At 34.4% G+C, this 24,034-nt stretch overlaps 1 protein-coding gene across 2 annotated transcripts; it reads right to left on the reverse strand.

The window, feature by feature from the left end:
* Positions 1-3,357: 3,357 nt before the first annotated feature.
* LOC138317496 (sodium-dependent proline transporter-like) lies at positions 3,358-24,034 on the reverse strand. 2 transcript variants are annotated; one of them, XM_069259218.1, is made up of 15 exons: positions 23,644-24,034; positions 12,102-12,231; positions 10,455-10,586; positions 9,640-9,861; positions 9,168-9,327; positions 8,789-8,927; positions 8,179-8,313; positions 7,576-7,679; positions 7,064-7,188; positions 6,629-6,741; positions 6,179-6,310; positions 5,330-5,429; positions 4,944-5,053; positions 4,194-4,349; positions 3,358-3,872 (listed from the first exon to the last, which is right to left on the reverse strand). In XM_069259218.1, the coding sequence occupies exons 1-15, from the start codon at positions 23,656-23,658 to the stop codon at positions 3,678-3,680; spliced, it is 1,968 nt and encodes a 655-aa protein (XP_069115319.1). In that variant the 5' UTR covers positions 23,659-24,034; the 3' UTR covers positions 3,358-3,677. The 2 variants fall into 2 exon arrangements, with proteins under 2 accessions (XP_069115319.1, XP_069115318.1); XM_069259217.1 differs by lacking the exon at positions 23,644-24,034 and adding an exon at positions 18,595-18,690.

Below are 24,034 nucleotides of genomic sequence, written 5' to 3' on the forward strand. Positions count from 1 at the left end.
AAGACACCATGAGTTGTCTCCCTTACCACGAATCAGTCATCATTTATTGTTTTATTATTTATTTTTAGTGTCCAATGCAATTTCTATTGAAGTCGACTCGTCGTCTCTGCATGTTCGTGCAAATATACTGGAATCTAGCACATTATCTACATATGCAGCAATATTTTGAGGTTAACCAGAAAGTAATATTACCATATCAATATTATGCATAAAGTGTATTTATTATATTAAGTTAAAATTATTTGTATTCTATATACATGTAGTTGGTAATATTCGCAGGGTTTGAATGTAGCTAAATTCGCGGATTCATCTAAAATACTGAAACTCAATAAAACTCATTGTTATACATACTTTAACGTGTCGTATGAATGACGCTTTCAAATCCTACAAATATTATTCGTGGAAATAACCCCCGCGAATACGTTCTTAACAGTATATAGCAAAATTTTACAACCGCGAAATTTAACAAATATACACATGAGCTAGTCACTCCATAATCTTTATTGTAGTTTTTGTCATGCAATTTATTTTTATTCTCGATTATTCGACATTGCGGCTTAAAATTTGGCAACATCTGGTTGTAACAAAATAAAAACAAACTCATCGAAAAAAATATTTTTTTTATTGGTTTGTAAAATTCTATAAAAGTTCTGCTTGGAATATCTCATGTATAATAAACATTATTTAACACATTCAGTACCACAGTATCTAAATTATTAATCAACAAAAATCATAATCAGCGTAGGTGAGCGTTTCTTAGCTTATTGCTAGAGTTTTCACCTGTGTTTCTACAGGTGCTCAAGTGCCCTTGTGTAAGCTTACTGCGGTCTTAACGAGTTTTCATTTGTTTTTCTACCTCAACATAAGTAAATATTGAGCTTGTACTTATCAACCGTGGAGGTTATTTATGGGAACATACATTATTATTTCCATGACTTTTTAATAAAGAAAATTCATTGAGCATTTATGTTTTGTAATATTTCTTAAAGCTATAAATATTTTCCTATGCTACAATTTTTATATCATGAAATGCATTTAAAGGTCTTTACACTAAGTGAAACCTTCATTAACATGTGATGATAAACTCACGAACAAAATTAATGATATTCATATATCGTATAGCCGGTTATATTCGCGATATTAAATATGCTCCACCGCTGTCAAATGGTATTTTTTCACTATCAAAAACAGGATAAGACAATTTGGTATTTTTCTTCAGTTACAAAAAATACTTACTTTACACCATTACCACCATTGGAAAGTTTGAGCTTTTAATTTTACTTTAAGATAAAAATATTAGAAATAATTACTTGCATCCCGAAAAAATTCCGCGCCACTATGTTCTATATAGAATGAAGTTCTGACTGCGCATGCACCAAAAGCAAAATAAATTATTTTATATTATTGTTTGTGTTAATCAGACATATATATACACGATTAAACACCAATTGTTGTTCAAATGATGAGTATCATTTATGGTCTGTCGGCGGTGGAGCATCTATAATACAAGTGTATGATCACGAAAATTGTGATCCGCGAAATACTGAGAACTGGTTGAATCATATATTTAAGCCAGGTCGTATAAAATTTGTAAACGTTTAAATTTAACTTACTTGTTTTTAGCTAAAATCGCGTGTTTAAAGCGTGAAAATTTATCATTAAAAATTTTTTAATCTAATATATTTGTTTTTAGTTAAAACCGCGAGTTTAAAGCCAGATCGTGAACATTTATTCTTAAAAACTTTTAATTTACTTGTTTTTAGTTAAAATCTCGAAAAATTTGACCCGCGAAAATACCCGGTTGCACGGTAACAAAAAGACCTTGTATATCAGTATTCCGATATAGCCTTTTTTAAATTTAGTAGATTAGTACTCACATGTAAACGTTTTGATTAGTACCATGTAACAGAGACATACAATGATGTAGAGACAAAATGATGACACACATAGTGATTCGCTTTGTATTAAATTATTTATCTAAAATGGATTTCTCGCGAAAACAGAAAGACAAGAATTCCGATTTCTATTTTCTATTATCCCGACTTATTTTAAAACTACGAACAGTCATGGGATATTGTACAGTATTTATTACACAATAATTTATCTAAAATGATGCATATATCAAAATATTTTGTTTAATTAAGTATTTAGGTCACTATTTTTTAATTTCATCGGGGTATGAAAGAAATTTTGTTTGCAAACGTAGCGGATTCTCACAAAAGTTTGCAAACAAAATTTATTTCATAATCCGATGAAATTGAAAATTAGTGATTTCAATGCTTATAATTAATTGTCTAGGCTACTTTATAAAATGAATATGTTTACACGTACGATTCCATTGATTTTTCCAATGGAACATTTTTACCAAATCAATACGCAACGTAAATGTTTCTATTGTGACGTCACGATAACGTCGGATTACCGCACCATGCCCGGATTTTTTTTCTATCGTGGAATGCAAAAAATGAATAGGCCAATCAGAAAGCCAGAAACAAAGAAAAAATAATTATTCCGATATGTATTGATGGATTTTTCTGTAACATTATCACACTACTGCTTAAGCTATCAAAAATAATCGGTATCACACAGAAACACATTATTTTTTCAATGTAAATTTTCCCGTCAAAGTAAAATTGCTAAGTGAATTTGTGACCGGAATTTTCTTATTCTTGCTGCAAAATTTACTGAATTTTCTTTCATTACGCATAATGAAGAGAAATTCAGTACAATTGGCGGGATAATTTACCTAAAAAAATAATGTGCTTAGAGTAAATATGCAGTGCTCTTGTGTAAGCTTACTGCGGTCTTAACGAAACACAAACAATAGCATATTCTAAATACCGTACTGTAATAACCAAGGTTAACGTGTCATTATCACAAAAGGAGACAACGCTTAGAAAAGAAAATCTAAAAAACAAAGTTTAAGGCGATAATGATTATAGTAAAAATATTTATATGATATATATGTATATAAACACATTAATTGTTTAAATGGTTATGAATATCATAACACGTTTAATAAAACACAAAGGCCTATTGTCATTGTCCATTATTGTGTCCAATCCTGTGCGTCACATGATTTGTACCATTCACATTTGGTAACATTACGTAAAACCAATATTGATTATTTTAAGGACGTGAAAGCTCAGATACACTTATACACATGTTATACAGCAGTTGTAAAAATATGGTCCTTCTACAGTAAAATCTCTAATGGATACTTTCATTTTTGTTTCATTTCATCTCTATAGCTATGGATATGTGTAATTGAAAACATTCCATTTTGTTTTGGACCATATCTTTCTGTATAATTTCATCTGTTAGGTAAAACCATTGAAAAATAACAGTATGAAAAAATAACAATTGATGTTATGCTATGACGTTACGTGTTCTGATTATTTATCATTATTTACACAGTTTGTACACAGTCTCCCGATGCAAGTTCACATCACAACGCTATTGTCACATATATTAGTCTGACGTCTGATGTCCTATCCTTTATAGTCTCTAATTAATCCAATATTGCAAAAAACACACAGTTTAGCCATTTCCGGTTGTTTTGAGGTATCCTTAGTTTCGTATTAATTTGTGTTTAGCCTTATTTGTAGCTTCGAGTAGCATGTTATTCCATAACTATGAAGAGAAAGTTGCAGATTATGGTTCACGGTTTTGGACGTTTACAACTTTTCGCCTCCGTAACCCAAGTTATCGTTGCCCATTGTGAGGTTGTCTTTCTTGGTGTTATATCCCACATTGGCGGGATAGTCTCCATTGATTGATGTGAAGTTGCCATTGAGAGGAGAATACGCTCCAGTTCTGTCTTCATCGGCTGCAGGACCCCAGTGTGGCTCGCTCCTGAGTGCGTTACGGACCTAAAATATTGGTGAAAGTAGTATGTTAATGTCTACGTTTGGCTTCTCGCTGTGATAAACACAATAACATGAATACCTTTGGTCGATCTGTATACTGTTTTTAATTCAAAACAATACAAATAATGAATTTTTGAGAAAAATGATACTTTTTGTAGTTTTTGTCTACGAAAGCATCATAATGTGATTTAGTTAGGCTTTTGTCTCAAGAGAACAATTATGTAAAACATGTTATTATGAGGGAACCACTTATAGCTCATGGATTCGAGTGACAGACAGACAGACATTGTAAGTACGCCCACGTTGTCTCCTTGAATTACTTACCCCTCCTTTCCTGATAGATTGGACAACAAATCCAATGAGTATGAGAAGAACGGGTGAGAGGGCCATGAGCCAGCCGAGGGCCTCAGCGAACGATGGGAATGTGTAATCACCGAGGTAAGCAGGCATATAATTAATTGCCATCATGATGACAATAAACTGAAATTCAAAAAGAAAAATTATGAATACCAAAGCTATTACAGTACATTGAGAATGTTTGTCCATGTGAAAATGAAGTTACATATCCAACCAAATGTTATAGAAGTACTTCATTTATTCTGATAAGCAATTCAAAGCAACAAATATGGAATTTGCCTTATCGCCTAAAGCCAAATATCTAAAGTGTAAAAATAAAGTTTTGATTTATAGATAATTCAATTTTGCTTGTTACGAGCATTTTCATTGGTTAAAATTTACTTTATCAGCCATAAATGAAAAAATGGCGTCGCCGTTTGTTACGTGCTTCTGATTGGCTGAGATACGGCGTAATGATTTCATAGACAAAAGAGTCCCAGAAATTGAAGAGATCATCTTTAGTATTTGAATTATAGGATTAATTTGAATTATGTTATGGAGATATAACACAAAAATCTGAGTGTACTCTCATCATAAACCGCTTCGCGGTTTATTTAGAGTACACTCAGATTTTTGTGTTATATCTCCATAACATAAAAAATCTATTCAAGTTAATCCTTAAATAAAGACTGTTTACGTTGAGCGTTACGTCACATAACAAATTAAAAAAATACTAACAGCGATGGCGATTGGTGTAATACAACACCACGTGATGTAGAAGTAGCCCCAGATGATAGGACTTGTCTTGCCCAACATCATCTCCACATCTCGGCGGAATTTGTTGATACCTAGGTCAAAAGATGAATAGCGAGTCACGTCAAAGAGTTATCTCCAGTTGGACATCATTACATTATCTTTCCCATAAATGGGAAAGTTTCTTATTTTGATAATGAATATGTCATAGATAACACAATTAAAACATTTTGAAATTTATTAAGAGACTCTACTATTGCCAGCATAAAATTTGATTAAAATATATCTTATTCCAAAACGCCTTCATAGTTCATACACGAGTAAAGCTGAAACAAACGAAGGCTATTGGATCTTTTAAAGAAACAACTTACCGTATACATAACATATGCAAACGACTTCACAGAAGCTGACAATCATGAGGTTGTAACTACCAGAGTACCAGTCCACTAAGGTCAGTAGATATATACCCCCCTGGAATAATGTATGGAAATAGGTTAGAATTTCTCTGTAGTTGTACGATAAAGGTTTGCTAATACATGCTGATAAAAACGTACTTGGGCCAAGAAATGTCTGTTTAGGGGTACCTTGGCAAAACAAAAAATCAAATAAAAAAATATGGTCGGTAGGTCTGGATTTTATTTTTAGTGTCTATCACTCTAAAGTAATGGCCTGAACCAGAGTCTGAGATCGAAATACCGATTTTGTTTTTCGTATAAAAGTGGAAAAAATTGGGTCGGTTGGGTAACCCTAAACAGACATATTTTTTGGCCTTATAGGAAAACAAAACAATGTTAAAGTAGTTATTGTATACTGTAAATACAATTATTTTGGAACAAACAATTTCAGCGCAGCATTTCGGGCTCGAGAGGCGTTAGAACATGATACTGCCAAAATATGGATGTTTACAGTATCCAAGATGTAAATCACAAGAATATTGAAACAAAGCATTTGTGAGAAATTTAGTATGTTTGATAAGATGGAATGTTCTACTGTTGTTTTACATAAGCGGAGAACTTTGGACGCTTTTGCCCATTTGCCCACTTGACCGTTAAATTATCAAGTCAGAAATTTAATATTCTGTTACGAATGACAAGCAGCTGAATTATTAATGGGTGCTGTCGTTATGTTGTTCGTGGTGTTGTTATACGTCGGATAATCACACGATTTATGTAAATGTTAGGGGACTAACAGTAAGATTTGTCATACTCGGTCTAACGTACCTTTGTAGTCTGTGGAATTCCCAGTAGAAAACCAATCATGCAACCAACAAAGGTGAAAAGTACTTTCCTCTTTCGTAGCTGTTTAGGGAAGACGTCGGAAATACCACTGAGAACTGTCTCCATCATCACAAACTGTGAAATATTATTACAGGTCTAAATTAACAAGAGAATACACCTGAGGTTACAAAAGAGTCAGATGAGACAAATCCGGATTATAGCACCAAAAGGAAGTGTTTTATTATTTTTATACGACATTTTCAAATGTAAGTCATAATATCGTATCAATTGGCCTGACGTTATTACAATAAAATCATTTTTAGCCAGTATACATAAAGATTACAAGACATAAACAAATTTAATCTAGCTTTTAAGTAATACAATATTTCGTTGGTATCATTCATTTGAAAGTTACTGTCACATGACTCTGTAAGTGGATTACGTGATGTATACCTGTGAGTCACAGCCGAGCGTAAACAACATGAAAAAGAAAAGGAAAGCCCAGATTGGAGGGCTGGGTAACTTGGCGATACCTTCCGGGTACGCTACAAATGCCAGCCCAGGACCTGTTTAGTAATAGAATCAAATATTCACTATCATAACCAAATTTCAAAATACTAAAGCATATGCTCAAATTTTTATTTTAATGAGTTTCTTATTATATAACCATGTTTTATAGATGCTCCACCGCCGACACAGCATACATTATATTCATCATTTGAACAATAATTGGTGTTTAATCGTGTAAATGTATGTCTAATTAACACAAAAATAATATAAAATAGTTTAGTTAAATAAATTGAAAAGAAGTGTTATACTACTAAGTATGCTACTTAAGATACTAGAAGAACATGATTTCGTAGAACGAAGAGGTAAAATCATACTCACCGCTATCTGCTACTTGGTCTACAGGAACATTTGTGACATACGACATGTAACCAAGGAGCGAGAAAATGGCAAACCCGGCAAACACACTGGTTCCACAGTTGACAATGGACACAATAAATGCGTCCCTGTTAAGATATGAAATGCAGAAGGAATGGTTTACTAGTCTTTCATAGACTGCTTTTACGATATAAATATGTCTTTTATATAAAAAGAGAAAGTAAAACTACGTATACAGAAAGGTACAAACGATTGTTTTGAACATCGTTATATAGAGTAATAGGTCATTTGTTGCTCGTTTTGTAATTGTTCACCAAAAACAGCTTTAAACAGTAAATAATGTACAAAACTTAAAAAGTTTATAAAGTACATGGAGTTTTACCTCTTGCATTGCGAATCATGCACACAACTTTACTTAACTATTTGAATATCAAGTATATGAAATTGGACCTTTACCTCATGCACTTGTTGTATATGAAGTTTAATCTTTGTTATGTATGGAATTGGGGTTTTACCTCATGCAGTTGTTATTGAACTTGTTGTAACTAGCCATGGTAAGCAGACCACCCCACGCTGGGCCTAGTGAGTAGAAAATCTGCGTGGCAGCATCACCCCATACCTTTATAATACAACGAAACAAATGTCTTTATAACAGATACAGGAATATATAGCGACCCTGGTCATTATCATCTCATAGAATGCCTTCAGTGGTGATGTATATTGTATCTGTTTTACTTTACTAAGATATGTATAACAAAAGTAATCTAAGATATCTCTCCCTTGTATGCGTTTTGTTGTAGAGTGCGTGTGTGTTTTGGGAGACTGTGGTATGTTCGTTTAGTGTTCATTCAGGATAGCTAGAGCTCTCACAAACTTCGATATGCTACAAAACATATCAGATTGTGATTCAATATCACAATCATAATCCAATAGCACACCTTACATATTTTTTTTAGAAATATAGTTACCTATCGATGGATATTAAACTATAAGAAAACATTTGCATCACTATTGAAAAACAAGTTAGTATTTAAACTATGAACAAAAAAGCCAAACGAATTAACGTTGGTGGGATAGTAAAATGTGCAAATGTTGAAAATCTTGTCGTTTCTGCTTACCTTAGGGTTTTTGAGAAGTTCCCATTTTGGGATGATGTAGAATTCGATTCCTCTCCAGTAGCCGGGGAGTGTGACACCACGGATCAGCAGGATAACGAGGATGACGTAGGGGAAAGTGGCGGTGAAGTACACAACCTATAGTAACGAATACACATAAAACGTATACGTAGTGCTCACAATATTGATGCGATATACACACAAAAGTAGACGTCATACTAACGACAACCACACGTTACAGTCACAATACTGACGACGTGAAAACATTGAAACTTAACGTATTATCCTCATTACACATCATACACTTAACAAGTAATGCATCCAACAGATGCCATATATTCATTAATATCTAATACAGGTTCAAATTACACGTTAAAATGCATGATTTTTGTTTACTTCGTTCTCACAATGTATTCAAAATCTATCATGCACTACTTGTAACAGTTACACTCGTTAAAAATATCACGCACATTTTCATGTATGGAGAGTTGATTTGCAGTTGTGGTTTTATTCGAACTTATTTCTGAAAATGACGTTACAAGCTTTAGGGTCTATTTTTGTTTCATTGTCTCACTGGCCACATCCGTTACAATCAATCTAACAGTCACCTCACCTTTCCAGAGGACTTGACTCCGTTCATGAGACAGAAAAAGATAAAGACCCAGCAGACAAGGAGACAGAGGACGTTCTTCAGACTGACTCCTCCAATATATTCCAAACCGTCGGCTTCGTGGGACCTCAGGACGAACCGGCTACAATATCAAAGGGACAAAGTAAATGTAAATTTCTAACCTTCACTAATTTAAGTTGGCCTATTCCTTTTTTTTATTTTCTTTATATTGCTTTAAAAACGAGAAACGGAACTCGCGCTATCAAATCTACAGTTTTGTATACCTGGGTTTTTTCCCAGACTTTTACTTAAATAACTATGATATGCGTTCATTTGTAATTTCGGAAAGGGCGTACAATTGATACGAATACAAAATCCTTACTTCCAGAACTCAGCACTGGGCGTTGTGAACTTGATATCACAACTTTCGGTGTGGTCGGATAGCAAGGTCGAGTTCAGGTCCGCAATGACGTTGTATGTCTGATTAGCCATCGCACTTAGGTTAGCAAGTAATCCTGTCAGGCAGGTACTGTCTTTTAGACCTGATAATATGAACATAGAATAGTTTATGAAAGGAATGATAAAAAAGACCGAAAAAAAGCTAACAAAAAAACGATACAAATGTACTCATACATCTGTACTTGACTACTTGACATGTTTCCCCTTCAATCATTACTTGAATTTTTCCTTTTTATTTCGAAACAAGACTTTTCGCACCTAACAATCAAATTTATGTCTCACATAAACAATACACAAACTAAATGTTTGATACCTAACAGTAGTTTGACAAAACAAAAAAGTTGCATTAAAGTGTCTATAAAAGGTAAAACTAGCTCCCAGAATAACTTATTTACCTAAAATGGCGTCGACCTTGCTGGTCTCGTTCATACCGTCCATACTGGGGTAGGGCTCGTCTCGGCATTTTTCTGTGTTCCAGGCTTTCCCACAATGTTGCCATGGTAGCTCGTCGTCCAGGTTGACGAACGAGACGAACATGTAGTACACGGCGTAGGTAATGATGACGTTATAGTAAGTACAGACCATGGCGCTGATCATGATCATGGCCCAGCCGATACCTGCCAGCAGAGGAAGGGTATACAACAGTCAATAGCATCAGGATCAGATTACAAATTTAAGATTGTCATATCATTGAAAGACCAAACTGCATTTTGATACATCATGAATTCAAACGTTTTCTTAGAAACAAAGGGCGGCTTTTGGTTTTATTTTCCCTAAAAGATTATTAAAATGACGTTATTCTGTGATATTTTTATCATAAAATTACTTTCTATAACCTCAAAGTGGTATGCGACATTAATGGTCGAATATTTTGATATGTTATTCTTTTACCAGAAATCTATTGAAATACAATAGTTTTGATGAACTAAGACGTTAATATTTTTTAAAGCTACACATACAAATATGTAATTTTTTATAAAAAAATATATAATAATACATTGTAAAAATCCTTGCTTCTGATGCGCTTATTATGTTTAGATGGGGATACATCACACCAGCGTAAATTAATATTGTAGACCACTGCTAGGCTTATCGATTTGAAAATGTGTACTCACTTTCCTACGCGGTAGAATGTAGACGCAAATTCATTTTGAATTCATATCCATGTTCGTGAAATCCATTATATATGTACTTTGATAAGATGACTTACCCATGAAGAAAGGACTGATGGCCCATGCAGTAACAGGTCCCTGAGAACAGAACTGTCCGAGTCCGAGCTCCATAAAGAACAGAGGAAGTCCCGCCACGAACAACATGATAGCATAGGGCACAAGGAAAGCTCCTGTGGAAGACAAATTACTCGAATCATTATTTATTTAATCATTGCGTTGAATTTTAGAGTGAATATCTAGGGGTATACAATGATATTCAATAATATATCAACACTTGAAGACCTAAAACGCTATGTTTCAATTTGTACAATAAAGTGATAAATAACGACAGAAAATCGGAGGATGGTTATATGTACAATAGAAATGCTCCATAGGTGAAATGATAATTTACAGTTTCAGATTGCTGTCTATGGTTTACCGGTATCAGATGTTGTAACAACATCTAATATCTAAAAGTACATGCTTTGTCTTTTTACTAGTTTAAACTTGTGTAACTAGAGAAGATTATTTATAAATATTTATTCGTTTCAAATATTTTTATCAAGCTTAAGTTATTCCAATGGTGCGCAGATTACATGACTGTGTAGATAACATATATGCCTTTGATGCTGTGTTTGACGACGGGACTAACATATGATGACCATGTTTATATATATTGAAAAGTATTTTGAAAAGTGAAAATTTTGAAATTGAGTTCAAATTGAAGTCGATTAGTAAATATTGATAGGTTTACTAAGCATTGTATGTGTTTAAATTTATGTGTTATCAGTCTTCATTCGTGTGGGCCGATTTATTTATGTGTAGTCATTCATCAGTAAACGCCGAAACAGGTTTCTTGTTCTTATCACAGGGTTATGGATGTCAGAAGAGTGATAAAATTAAAAATGAAAGAGAAAAAGTGAGAAAAAAGCGAATGTGGTACATTGTACAAACGAACTAGGACAACATTAAGTCAGGTTCGATGGGAACTCTTACATATACTAGCGAGTGAAGCGAAGAATATATGATAACATTACTAAAATCACATTGTTCCTATTCCACTCTTTGATCATGCGTGAAATAAAAAACATCTACATATTTCTGTTAATGGTCGCGAACTTCTCTGGTTATTGATATTTTTTATTCAGTGTTATCAAATATGGACATCAACCCGTTAGCATAGATAATTAGTTTATGCGAACTCTTCCCCTCTTGAATTCAGTTCATCATGTGATTGAAGTATCTGTACACACTACACCTCCATTAAGCAATTATAATATATCATTTATTTATACTAATCCGTCTTCAAACGATTCAATGCATTCATTCTATTTGGCGACGTGATAACTAAGTATATCATTTGTACTTACAACCTCACCTCTACTTGGCGACGTGACGACTTAGTATATCATTTGTACTCACTCCCTCACCTCTATTTGGCACGTGATAACTTAGTATATCATTTGTACTCACTCCCTCACCTCTATTTGGCTACGTGACAACTTAGTATATCATTTGTACTCACTCCCTCACCTCTGTTTGGCTACGTGATAACTTAGTATATCATTTGTACTCACTCCCTCACCTCTATTTGGCGATGTGACTACTTAGTATATCATTTGTACTCACCCCTCCGTTATGTGAAGTGCTTACATTATTTATACTCACCTCTCCACTAAGCAAAGTGATTACATTTTTGTACTTACCCCCTCCATTCCTGTAACATAAATAAGGAAACCTCCATACGTTTCCTAGCCCTACAGCGTATCCGATACAGGACAAAATGAAATCAAGTTTTCCAGTCCAGTTCCCGCGTTCGGGAGTACCTTCCTCGTCCTGCAATTGTCAATACAATCACATTATTAAAATGTTCACACAACTTCTTAACTACAACACAATTTTTACTTTTCGATTGACATATTTTTGTTTCTTTACTACATTGCTATAATCTGATTAATGTTTAAAGTTATAGCTCATAAATCACGGAGGAAATATTTTTTCAAATACTTTCCTACACTTAGTCCATACAGAAAGTCATTTTAGTGACATATGGTCCCTAGCTCTATTGCAAGGCCAATCTTACGTTTGTAAGTTTTTGTTATACCAAAAGAAGTGTTACAGTTTGATGGGGGTACAGTCCATGTGGATAATTTTTGGTATCAGAAGTATAGATGAATATTACGGAGTTTCACGGGTGTATACTTAATAATGTTGGAGCTTTTTAGGTAAAACGTTTGAGCAGCATAAGTATGATTCTAACGATAGTGAAAGGTCTCAAAAATAGTGTAATTTGTAATAATAATAAATATCATGTTAACACACGATTAAGTGATCAGGATAAAATATTTCCGGTAACAGTTAATCCTTATGACTTGTCGCCATGGTTGCATACATTATATTTAGTGATTCACTTCGGAGGTGAAAATGATAGATGTTCCGGGGCATAAACCTTTTTATTACTTTGTCCACAACACCCGCCCTAAAATTCAGGGGAAATCATGATCAAGGTACAATATAGAATGATTAAGAACAACGGAACATTCAAGGTCATTCCCAGCATATCTGTTTACAGTCATTATGGAACAGGTGAACATTCACATCCCTGACTAGAATCAAACCCAGGTCTCCGGTGTGAAAATCCACGATTTATTGAGTAATCAAAGGAAGTATTTATTATAACACTATTATAACACACATTTATTAAACACTATGTGCAAACCACACCAACCCGCTCATTTTACAAATATATATTTTTGTTTATGTCTGCATCTGTATAAGCCTAAACATATTTTATTTTTACATTGTCTTGGTCATACTCGGTAATCGGCGTACTTTAAGTACTCTTGTTACATTCGATCAATAAAAATCAAATGTACAACGTCCACATGAACTCTTGGACGATATCCGGCTGTTTAGACTTACTTTAAAATCAAGACAGATTACCTCATACATGAACAAACTCCATATTCTTAATCGAAAACCGCGGTGTTATTAAAAGATAATTTAATCAATTTTAATCAATGGTTTCTGAAGTCTGAATACAATTACAGTCGTAAAATGAGAAGGGAAGTATGCAACTTACATGCCAAAAAGGTTCGATAGGTACCTGGAAATAGGATATCAAGTGTTTGTTGGTTGAGTAGGCTTAGCGAGCAGGTCATTAAAGGACGGCATTCCGTCTATACAATTTGTTGAGTGTATGGACAATTTTATGTAGTTTTTCACTTGTAAAACGAGACCCAGATATATCATTCGGTTTTAACCAGGTACCGATAAATGTCCTTACCTGGTATCATCAAAAGGGGTTAGGTTACATTATCACTCGAATGAGTTTATATATAAATGTCAAAAGTTGAAAGGTATACCCTTTCACGGAGGACTTCTACGCGACCTTCGACCCAGAGAGTCGGTCAATACACCACAGGGATAACTATATATATATATAAGTAAAGGTGGTGACAGTTCACTTTCTGAAAGGAAGGACCGGACACAAGTATGGACGAACGTTCATAAGTTGTGCGTAAAATAAACTTACAAGTGTTAAACACTTAACATTTATATTTACAAGGATTAAAACTAAAGTATCTTGAAAAGAATCTAATCCTAAAATGTACAAAAAGTGTAAAAGGAGCGGGTTGGCGTGACTTGTACGGATTATATGGCCCAGTCGATAGAGCTGTAGTTTATCACACCAGAGACCCGGGATCTATTCCTGGTCAGACCTTTCGACAAGAATGTGTGTTCCCATGTTGTTCTACAAAAATGTTATCGACGCCTAAGTACAAAAAGTTAAATAAAATGTGGAGATAGTGATTTAAAGAAACTCGTGTTTCTTTAAGAAGGAAACATAAATCAGTTTCCAAAATTTTCTTTAGGAAGTTAGTAAGGAACTGGGATACGCCCGTCTCTACTAAACCAAATAAATATTGGAGGACAGTGCAGCACACGTGCTGAAAGACCACGTGCTCGGATAGTTGACCCTTCTTATGTCCAATCAAAGAATCAAATGATATACATACATAGGCCCCACGTGTATCACCGACGAACAAAGGACAAGTGAAACGAGTATGCGAACTCAGATCTTTTAGTAATGTTTATTTAATAAACTGTTTATCCTGTCAATTCGACAGACGCTTATATGAGGTACTTTTAAAGTTCCTTCCTTTGAAGTAATTGCCGTTAGTTAGTATTGTATAACATTTGTCACGACTGCTCCTCGTGTAATGTTACCTTACACGAACATGCTGCGCCGTCACAGCAACACGACATTACTGTAGGCTAATGCATTTAAATTATATGTGCATACTACACAATGGGGATGGGAGGTCCTTTAAGGAAGGTTGTCATATGTCCTGATTAACCTTTGCTATGATTGATATCTGACCTAGATAAAATCAAAGACCTAAACAGGACAGTGACATTCTGGGACGGTTTACACATTCATCGCTATAGCAGTCGGACACAAATAGGTGCCCAGATATACACAAATACCTCGAAGGGAGGTAGGAACAACTCTAAAACTGAGTACAGTGCTCTTGAAATATGATATACATTCTTTTAAACTGGTTATCTAAAAGTAAAAAAAATGGATTCATCAAATTACATTTGATATTTGAAACTATTATTAAAGTGACAAATGCTTTGCGTTGAAACGTTTTTTTCCCGTTTATTGAAGGTTATTTTATAATCCGATCTTAGGAACGCTATAAACCAAACCCTTTGCCACTATGACATAAATGCACCTGCATTGGCTGTTCAGGTACATTTTCATACAATAAATTGATTTTTGTGTATCTAATATAGTGGAACTAGTGTTTTTATAGTGCTATATAAGAGTTCCACTCTACAAGAAGACACAACACGAATATACCACACCCTCCTAAAACACACACCGCACGCCGCATACCGCTACATACCAAATTCCGTATTTGAATATTATAGAGCTAGCTCCCTTGCGGGTAGTTTTCGATTGTTACGTCATTATTTCATGAGCGCAATTCACGTCGTTTTCTCCGAAACGTATGACGTTACGCTCTCAAACACATGACGTTACAACATACCTATCCGCAAGTGCAGATAAGTCTGTAATATGCAAATTCGTAATACATGACCCTTGTTGTTAATAGGACGTTAATTACTCAAACAAACAAACAAACTTGCTTTTTTAGAATAAAACCACGACCATTTAGCTCTTTAAATGTGTATAATCATTGGGCATCGTTTAAGCATTGTTTTTTTTTAATCAGTTTACACTTTATTGATTTTCATTATGACGTGACATTACACACATGAAAGAAAATACACAATTTATCATTTCAAAGCTGAATATGAGTTACCACTTAAAGTGCATAATACCTCACTAAAGATGTGTTCAAGAAGACAATCTTGACTATGGATGCTTAAAACATAAGTGATTTCAAATAGAAGTGATTATAAGAGGTATATTATTTTGAATAATGAGTGCATTGTAAGTTGTCATTTATCATATATAGCATGTACTACTTCTTAATGAAGATACCACATTACAAATTTAAGACGATCATGAAAATAGAAGCAAATACGCAGCTTTGACACCAAACATGTACAGATAAAGATTGTTTCATTTTGAAATTTGTTTGCAAGGTTGGTATATATACACAGATCATGATAATAATTGTAGAATATTCATTACGGACGGAAAAAAACAGTGTTTTTTTGTGAATAACTTTCCATCCGTCGAGAATATATCGGGCAATGTTCCTTTTTAACTTGTAAACTGTGGATAATATGTTTTTTTCAGATTCAGTCTTAGAATCAATAGTAAATACATTTCCAAGATTAACTAAACATATATGTAACACATAATGCAATGTATAAAATCACACATGTTGTTAGCTCCAATTCTGGGGAATGGTCACATGTGGACGGAATATAACTTTTAAAGATGCTCCACCGCTGACAAATGGTATTTTTTCACTATCAAAAACAGGATCAGACGATTTCGCATTTTTCTTCAGTTATAAAAGTTACTTACTTTACACCGTTACCACCATTGGCAAATTTGAGCTTCTAATTTTACTTCAAGTTAAAATATTAGAAATAATTAATTGTATCCCGAAAAAATTCTGTGGCACTATGTTCTATATAGAATGAAGTTCTGACTGCGCTTGCACCAAAAGCAAAATAAATTATTTGATATTATTTTTGTGTTAATTAGACATATATATACACGATTAAACACCAATTGTTGTTCAAATGATGAGCATCATTTATGGTCTGTCGGGGGTGGAGCATCTTTAACATTCTACGGTAATGTGGAAGTCGTGAATCATTTTCTTACGGCTATTACTTAAGATATTCCCACGAAGCTGGACCAACATACATTACCAACCACACATACGACAGCAGTGGTATAACGATTGAAGCGTCACATAGGAGTTATTTGGGGCAAAGTTACAAAACCGGTTAAATTCCTATTGAAATCAACAAGATTTTACTCTAGATATCATAGAGCCCAACCTGTCAATTAGCATATCCGCTAAAATGTTAAATAAGGACGTAGAAAAAGGTATACAGGTAAACTGTAATGTTCTATATAAAGATTATCTGAATTACCCTACACGAATTAAAGTAATAATGGTCTAGACTAAGCTGCTTAATTATAAAGAAAATATTTTAATTTACAACACGGAAAAAGGTTTTGCAGATAAGTGAGCAAGTTTTATGTGAAATAAAAACCTTCAATACAAAATTGTCACATACAGTGCACAATATAATTACACGTGAGTATAAAGACTAAGTATATGGGTTTATATTCATTTTCGCAATTATCAGGACTTAATAAACGAAGACAATTCTATATAAGAAAAGATGGGCTTATTGTATATAGACTATTTGTAATAATATTGTTGGTGAATTACGAAAAATTAATCGTCTGTCACCTGCAGCAAATAATGCAAACAAAATACAATGTATCTACATCGTTGACAATGTTATATTATTTTTATATATTCAGAATTTAGTTAATGTAATCGTATTTTAACGAAGGTCGCTTATCATTATGAAAGAGAGATGAATGCAGTTATTATAAGTGTCATTCATATACAGCAAGATTTTAAATTTATATCTATGATATTTGATAAAAACAGATGCAGTAGTTTTATCGAAACTGTCAATCTGAGTAAAAACATGTCTAGTCGGCACCTTTCTATTTTATACAACATCTTGTCATAGAGATAACTTGATCAGATTGCAAATGTAAAGTGTAACTAGGCAATTGTAATATGTGGTATATGTTAGAGACGAAGAAAAATATATCTGATTTAGGCAAATGTTCTATATGCATGTCACATCGTTAGTTCGATGAAAACAAACAAAACAGTCGTCATAATTTAGATAAATATATTAAGCAAAAGTTACAGAGGTGAGTTGGCTAGATTTAGGATATTATCTTTTTTTGTTTGATTAAATTCACGAACAGTCAGGGTCGTGTTAGGACGGCCACTGAGCGCTCACCTCTATAAGGTAAGCTCTGGGTTCTGCCCCCTGGCCGAGACACACCATAGTCTATAAAACTGGTAGTTTCTACTCCTTATTAGCGCTCAGCATAAAGGGAGTGAGACGACTGGTTTTTAGTGATATAACATCATACAAAGAACATGAGTTACACTATTATCAGAAGACACAACACACAAAAAACTGCAGACTTACAAAACATACAGAAATACACACACTGTAGCACATTGCACACGTGAGGCGTCATCCTTAAATTACCTTGGACTTTGACAGCCAAAATCAATCCAAACAAAGAGGAGTACTTTGTATATTTTATAATCAATAATCATGTGTAGCCCATTGTCATCTATATAAAGACCAAGCACAGAATGAACGTTTTGTAGAATGGAGAAGCTTAACAAGACTATATTGTGTGTTGAGAAGGGTGAACAGCGCATATAGTGTGACTTCAAGTCTAAAGGTTTTTGTGGGGCATATAAAATATCAATAGGAACGATACCTTCATGGACAACATTTTCATTTCGATGCAACATAGTAAACAAAATATTTGATGGGTATAAATGCGTAATATCACAGACCATAATGATAGGTTTAAAGGAATATATAAAACTAAATCAACAATACGTAAACAAATAGGGCTATAAAATTTACTCGTCGACTGACCACGACAAAGCAATTACCCTAAATTTCTATACGGACGTTTACCTTGAAGTCAATGTTTACGAACGGAGATGTCATTTGTTGACACCGGTATTCCTGTTTTCGCGGTCCTCTTTACCATCACACCCTTCTCTAATAAAAAGACGTTTGATAGGACGAGATGGGGAGATTGTTTACATATCCTATGTCGGATGACTCAGAGCCACTGAGTTATATTTACGTCAAACAAGATGTTATCAAAACACTGGACGTATGACATGAATAAAATGACATATTTTTTTGTTATTCATTACCACGGGGGTAGACAACTGGAGGCAAGATACGGAGGGTTAGTGGTTGACTATCAGAAAATGATTGAGGCCTGTAATTCTCTCTTGGATGAAAACCTGATAAAAACTGATAAGTATTTATGTGCGACTGATTACAATAAGAAAGACAGAAAATACAGCGTGAACTTTCCTTTCCGAAAATATTCCATGTCACATGGACAGAGTGAGACAGAAAAACCAAAAGTATCCAATATCGTACAGAGAGTCTATGGTCAAAATGAGCCTTAGCTATGAAGGATTTTAGTATCATTTTATGTTCGTTAAATTTAGAGAAGGAAATAGATATTAAAATATGTATCACTGTCAAATCCACAGGAGGTTACAATGCACAATTAAAAACATATTTCTAAATTCTTATAACCAACATGACGACCATTTTAAATCACGTTTATCAGTCCTTCAATCATCATTCCATATTGTGCTACTCACATTCCTACGTAACCGGTTTTAAATTGAATTGAAAACGAAAGGGGTTGTTCGAATAGCGACCTGTGTAATATGCTATAAAATGTTTTGTATTAGTTCAAGGGCAAGATGAAATCACATCTCTACAATAAACTTTATTTTGCCACAAAACGTCGACCCAGATAAAATCTATTGCATAAAATCGCTTTAAAATTCAATGGTCTATATTGGGTCTATAAACAGCCGTTATCAAGGTAAACATGTAGTGTTCAGAGGACAATGAAGCTATACGAAATTTTTTGTAAAACACGTACGAGTGGTAAAAAGTTAAATGTTTACTTTGGTTTGCTTTCAATAAAATCACGTGTTTTACCGACATTTGCGTTTCGAGTAACTAAATGTTTGTACAAAGAATCATATGGCAAATATGCATACAAAAGAATCAACGATGGTAGTCAAGCGGTTCATAAAAAACGATGTTATCTTTAATAGCAAAAATGAAAGACGCAAAGTGTAGTTGTAATAATAAAGAAAATATACAACGTCAGTGCAGAAGTGTCAAAACTTTAATAAAAATGTTGCTGTCAAATTGAAAACATGACACCGGAATATGTCCGCATCAACACCCATGCATACCAGACGCTACTACAGTAGCAACAAACAATAAACAAAGGCAGTTTATGACATTAGTGTCAAACGTCCATGGTGTCAATCCGTAAAGAAATCATCGAAGAAGACATGAGAGTTTGATTGTATGCTTCAGTGATCGAACGCTCAACAAAATACAATTAAAGTGTAGTCTTTCGGAAACTACTCATAACAAAATACTCCACCTATTGAGAGATTAACTCCTAAGGCTTTACTATACCTAATGAGTTAGCGACGAGCTGGCACCGGATATAGTACCTCGTATTACAATATAACTCGAACATGTATATAGCGAACTCTAAGGTACTTGGAAATTTAGCTCGATATACAAGTAATCTTTTATATACTGTAGGTAAAACCAAGGAACATCGACTTTTTTGTAATTACATGATTTTTCCCTGGCTCTGGCAGATAACAGTGTGAGACCAAAGTAACTTCTCTTCCTATAAAATGTAACAATAGATAAAACCAACAATACTTGGTTGCTGAGCAGGATAAGACAGGATTATCAACCATTGGATTTACACATAACAAAGAAAGCGAGATAAACAAGACGCAAGAATAAATTCGTTATAAACAAACATTTGGACCTGTCATATGTTTGTCCTTCATGTCACAAATCTTCAATGTTTCTGTGTTCAATTCAAGGACACCAAATAACGAATTCCATACCAAAGCAACAACACTTAGAACGTAAACATACAATGGCATTTATATATACACGCAATAACCAAACCATCATTAATGCCTTGACGACAAGTTTATGGACATGTTATGTTCTCAGTTCTCAGTTACAATCTGGTATTACGCTCTTATCCTTGTAGAAATAATTTTTTTATGTAATTCACGTCTATCTGTTTTTGGGATATCACATTGACCAAGAGGGAAAATTCTTCCTTGTATATTACCGAAAGATAGGTCGCATAGATGCATTCATTAGGCAGATAGCTAGGTTCAGGTATTGGTGGAATGTTGTCAATTGTTTGCGTTTAATATTTTGATATAAAGTTAACGTTTTGTGCGATGGGCAAAAATATTCCTGTTTATACTAGAGAAACTTTCGCGGCAGGATTAGAAATACATTAATATTTTTCAAATTAATCTAAATCCTCTCCTTACAGAATTAGAATTTCAGTAATCGCTTCAGATGCTTACCACCACAGTTTCACACGTTTACAATATCGCTGAACGCCAATAGCATTTTGATAAGCACACGGCGTGTACCATCTAGGTAGTTCAAATGGTTAAAGTTGGGTTTTACCATCAATTCTTTTTTAACTACATACTAAAAGAAATCGACAAAATGACTTCTCCTGTGTCATATCGACAATATGGCATACGTCTATAACATTTCAATGGCATTGAGTGAAGGGAATCGTTTATAGACTAACCAAAGGTAGGGTTAGGGCAGGTACCTGGGCAAGGCAAAAGAATACGTTAAGCGAATAAAAGAAAAAGGATTGGGTATGATGTCCTAGGCAGCCCAAATAGGGTCTAGCAAGAACACCAAAGTCACACATTGGGGGCTGGGAGTTATACAGAAGAGGAATAAGAGGTCCGTGTGGTAAGGTAGCGAGAGATGGAATATAGACTGGAGCCAGATGACTATACACAGGAACAGGGAAAACATGATAATAAATAGAAAGAGGGAAAGGGAGATATGATTGTATAGGAGAATGGAGAACGCATCATAATAGGTAGAGAGAGGAAAGGGCTATATGATTATATTGAGGAATAGAGAACGCATAATAATAAATAGAAAGAGGGACAAGGGGATATGATTGTATAGGGGAATCGAGAACGCATGATAATAAAGGGAAAGAGGGAAAGGGGGAGATGAATGTCTAGGGGAATCGAGAACGCATGACAATAAAGGGAAAGAGGGAAAGGGGGAGATGATTGTGTAGGGGAATCGAGAACGCATGACAATAAAGGAAAGAGGGAAAGGGGGAGATGAATGTCTAGGGGAATCGAGAACGCATGACAATAAAGGAAAGAGGGAAAGGGGGAGAGGATTGTGTAGGGGAATCGAGAACGCATGACAATAAAGGAAAGAGGGAAAGGGCGAGATGATTGTAAAGGGGAATCGAGAACGCATGATACAAAAAAATGTAATTAAGGGAAAGAGGAATAGGCGGAGATGATTGTATTTGGGAATCGAGAACGCATGACAATAAAGGAAAGAGGGAAAGGGCGAGATGATTGTAAAGGGGAATCGAGAACGCATGATACAAAAAAATGTAATTAAGGGAAAGAGGAATAGGCGGAGATGATTGTATTTGGGAATCGAGAACGCATGATAATAAAGGGAAAGGGGGAAAGGGGGAGATGAATGTCTCGGGGAATCGAGAATGCATGACAATAAAGGGAAGAGGGAAAGGGGATATGAATGTATAGGGGATGAAGAGCGCGTAATAATAAAGGGAAAGAGGGAAAGGGGGGAGATGAATGTCTAGGGGAATCGAGAACGCATGACAATAAAGGACAGAGGGAAAGGGGGAGATGATTGTATAGGGGAATCGAGAACGCATGACAATAAAGGACAGAGGGAAAGGGGGATATGAATGTCTAGGGGAATCGAGAATGCATGACAATAAAGGAAAGAGGGAAAGGGGATATGAATGTATAGGGAAAGGAGAACACATAATTATAACTATCACAACAACCAAAGATCACCTATAGATAATGAAACTATTGAATTCGCCCTTAAATCGAGATATAAAGAGTTTAGTAAAGCCGGAAAGTTCTGCCGAGCTGCGCGTCAATCAAGCGTGTCCGAGGTACATGCAGGAGTTACTCACATAATCAGAGTTAAAAGTTATTATGGAGAGCAATCTGTAGAGGGCACACAAGGACATATATCAGTATAATATAATGTTTTTATACCACACTCACTAGTGAATTAAATAAAAAAATATAATCATCTAATCCTTCTGTTTGCTTTAAAACTTACTTTTTGTACAACGAAAATCATTTGTTTAAAGAAATTATCTTTTTCCTTAAAGTCAGGCTGTGTTTTGCATATCTTTTACTTTTTTCGTCTCAAGTGATCATTTATTTTGACACATCCAACAATGTATTATGTTGTTGCTAATGGAAATACTAACATAACATTTTAATGACAAACTGATAGAGTATTACATTATTCTCCCACATGTAAAAGCAATAGCGGTTTGTTACGTCACAACAAGTAAGTTGCCCGGGGCAATTTTACTACATATGCAAATGATGGTTTTACATCTACGGGATTGTACCTGTGGTTTTGTTTTAAATCATACATTTCGTAAAACATTTTTGAAGTTCCACTGACAGTTCCGGCTAATGTCGGCGCTAGCACAGTGACCTCAGTGTCGTGACCGTTATGGACGTTTAACATAACATAAAGATATATATAAGAGAGAGAAATTGTCTTCTATTCAGTACAGACATGAAAAAAAATAAACAAATGTTAAAAGAAAAATCCTTTATAATGAACATTAATTGAGCTGGAAAAAATGAACAAATAAATGGCAATGACGAACATAAATTAGAAAGGAGAGGAAATGGTATAAAGAACATGTAGTAAAAGTTTCGCTGTGATTTTTTTTTATTTCATTTTTGAATTTTTTTCACCCATTTTTTCCGAGATATGTTATTAAGAATATTAGAAAATATAAAATTATTTTATAAATTTGCTCTTTTATATCTAAACCAAAGTGTTAATTTTTCTTACCGTCTTCTCCGGCATAGTTTGAAGTTAAATCCCGAAGACACTTTCTTATTACTAGTCTCCCTGGGCGTAACCAGCGAGTGTGAGTTAAATCAAGAATCTAAGGGAATATATATGTACCAAGGGGCGCGCAGTCACAAGCACAAATTGTTCCCAATAGCACATCCAGGGTAGACCTACATAATGGAAAACCTTTCAGTTCAGCATGACTTCACATCAATATGTATAAGGCGTATGTAAGACTTTCGTTAATTTGCAATAAGATTTGAATTATATCCAACCATGTATAAATATTCAGTCCATATATGTATTATATATATAAGATATCTTTAAAGTTTGATATACATTGATCATGTCTATATGACATCTTAAAATATTCCGGCACAGGTAAACA

This window comes from Argopecten irradians, chromosome 3 (genome assembly GCF_041381155.1).
Source record: "Argopecten irradians isolate NY chromosome 3, Ai_NY, whole genome shotgun sequence".
NCBI classification, from domain to species: Eukaryota; Metazoa; Mollusca; class Bivalvia; order Pectinida; family Pectinidae; genus Argopecten; species Argopecten irradians.

Coding starts and splice junctions, on each gene's coding strand:
- LOC138317496 (XM_069259217.1), bottom strand. CDS start 18,627: ATGACATCTCCGTTCGTAAACATTGACTTCAAG. Junction 12,232..18,594: donor TCGTAAACATTGACTTCAAG/GTAAACGTCCGT, acceptor TGACAATTGCAG/GACGAGGAAGGTACTCCCGA. Junction 8,314..8,788: donor GAGTCAAGTCCTCTGGAAAG/GTGAGGTGACTG, acceptor TCGTTACTATAG/GTTGTGTACTTCACCGCCAC.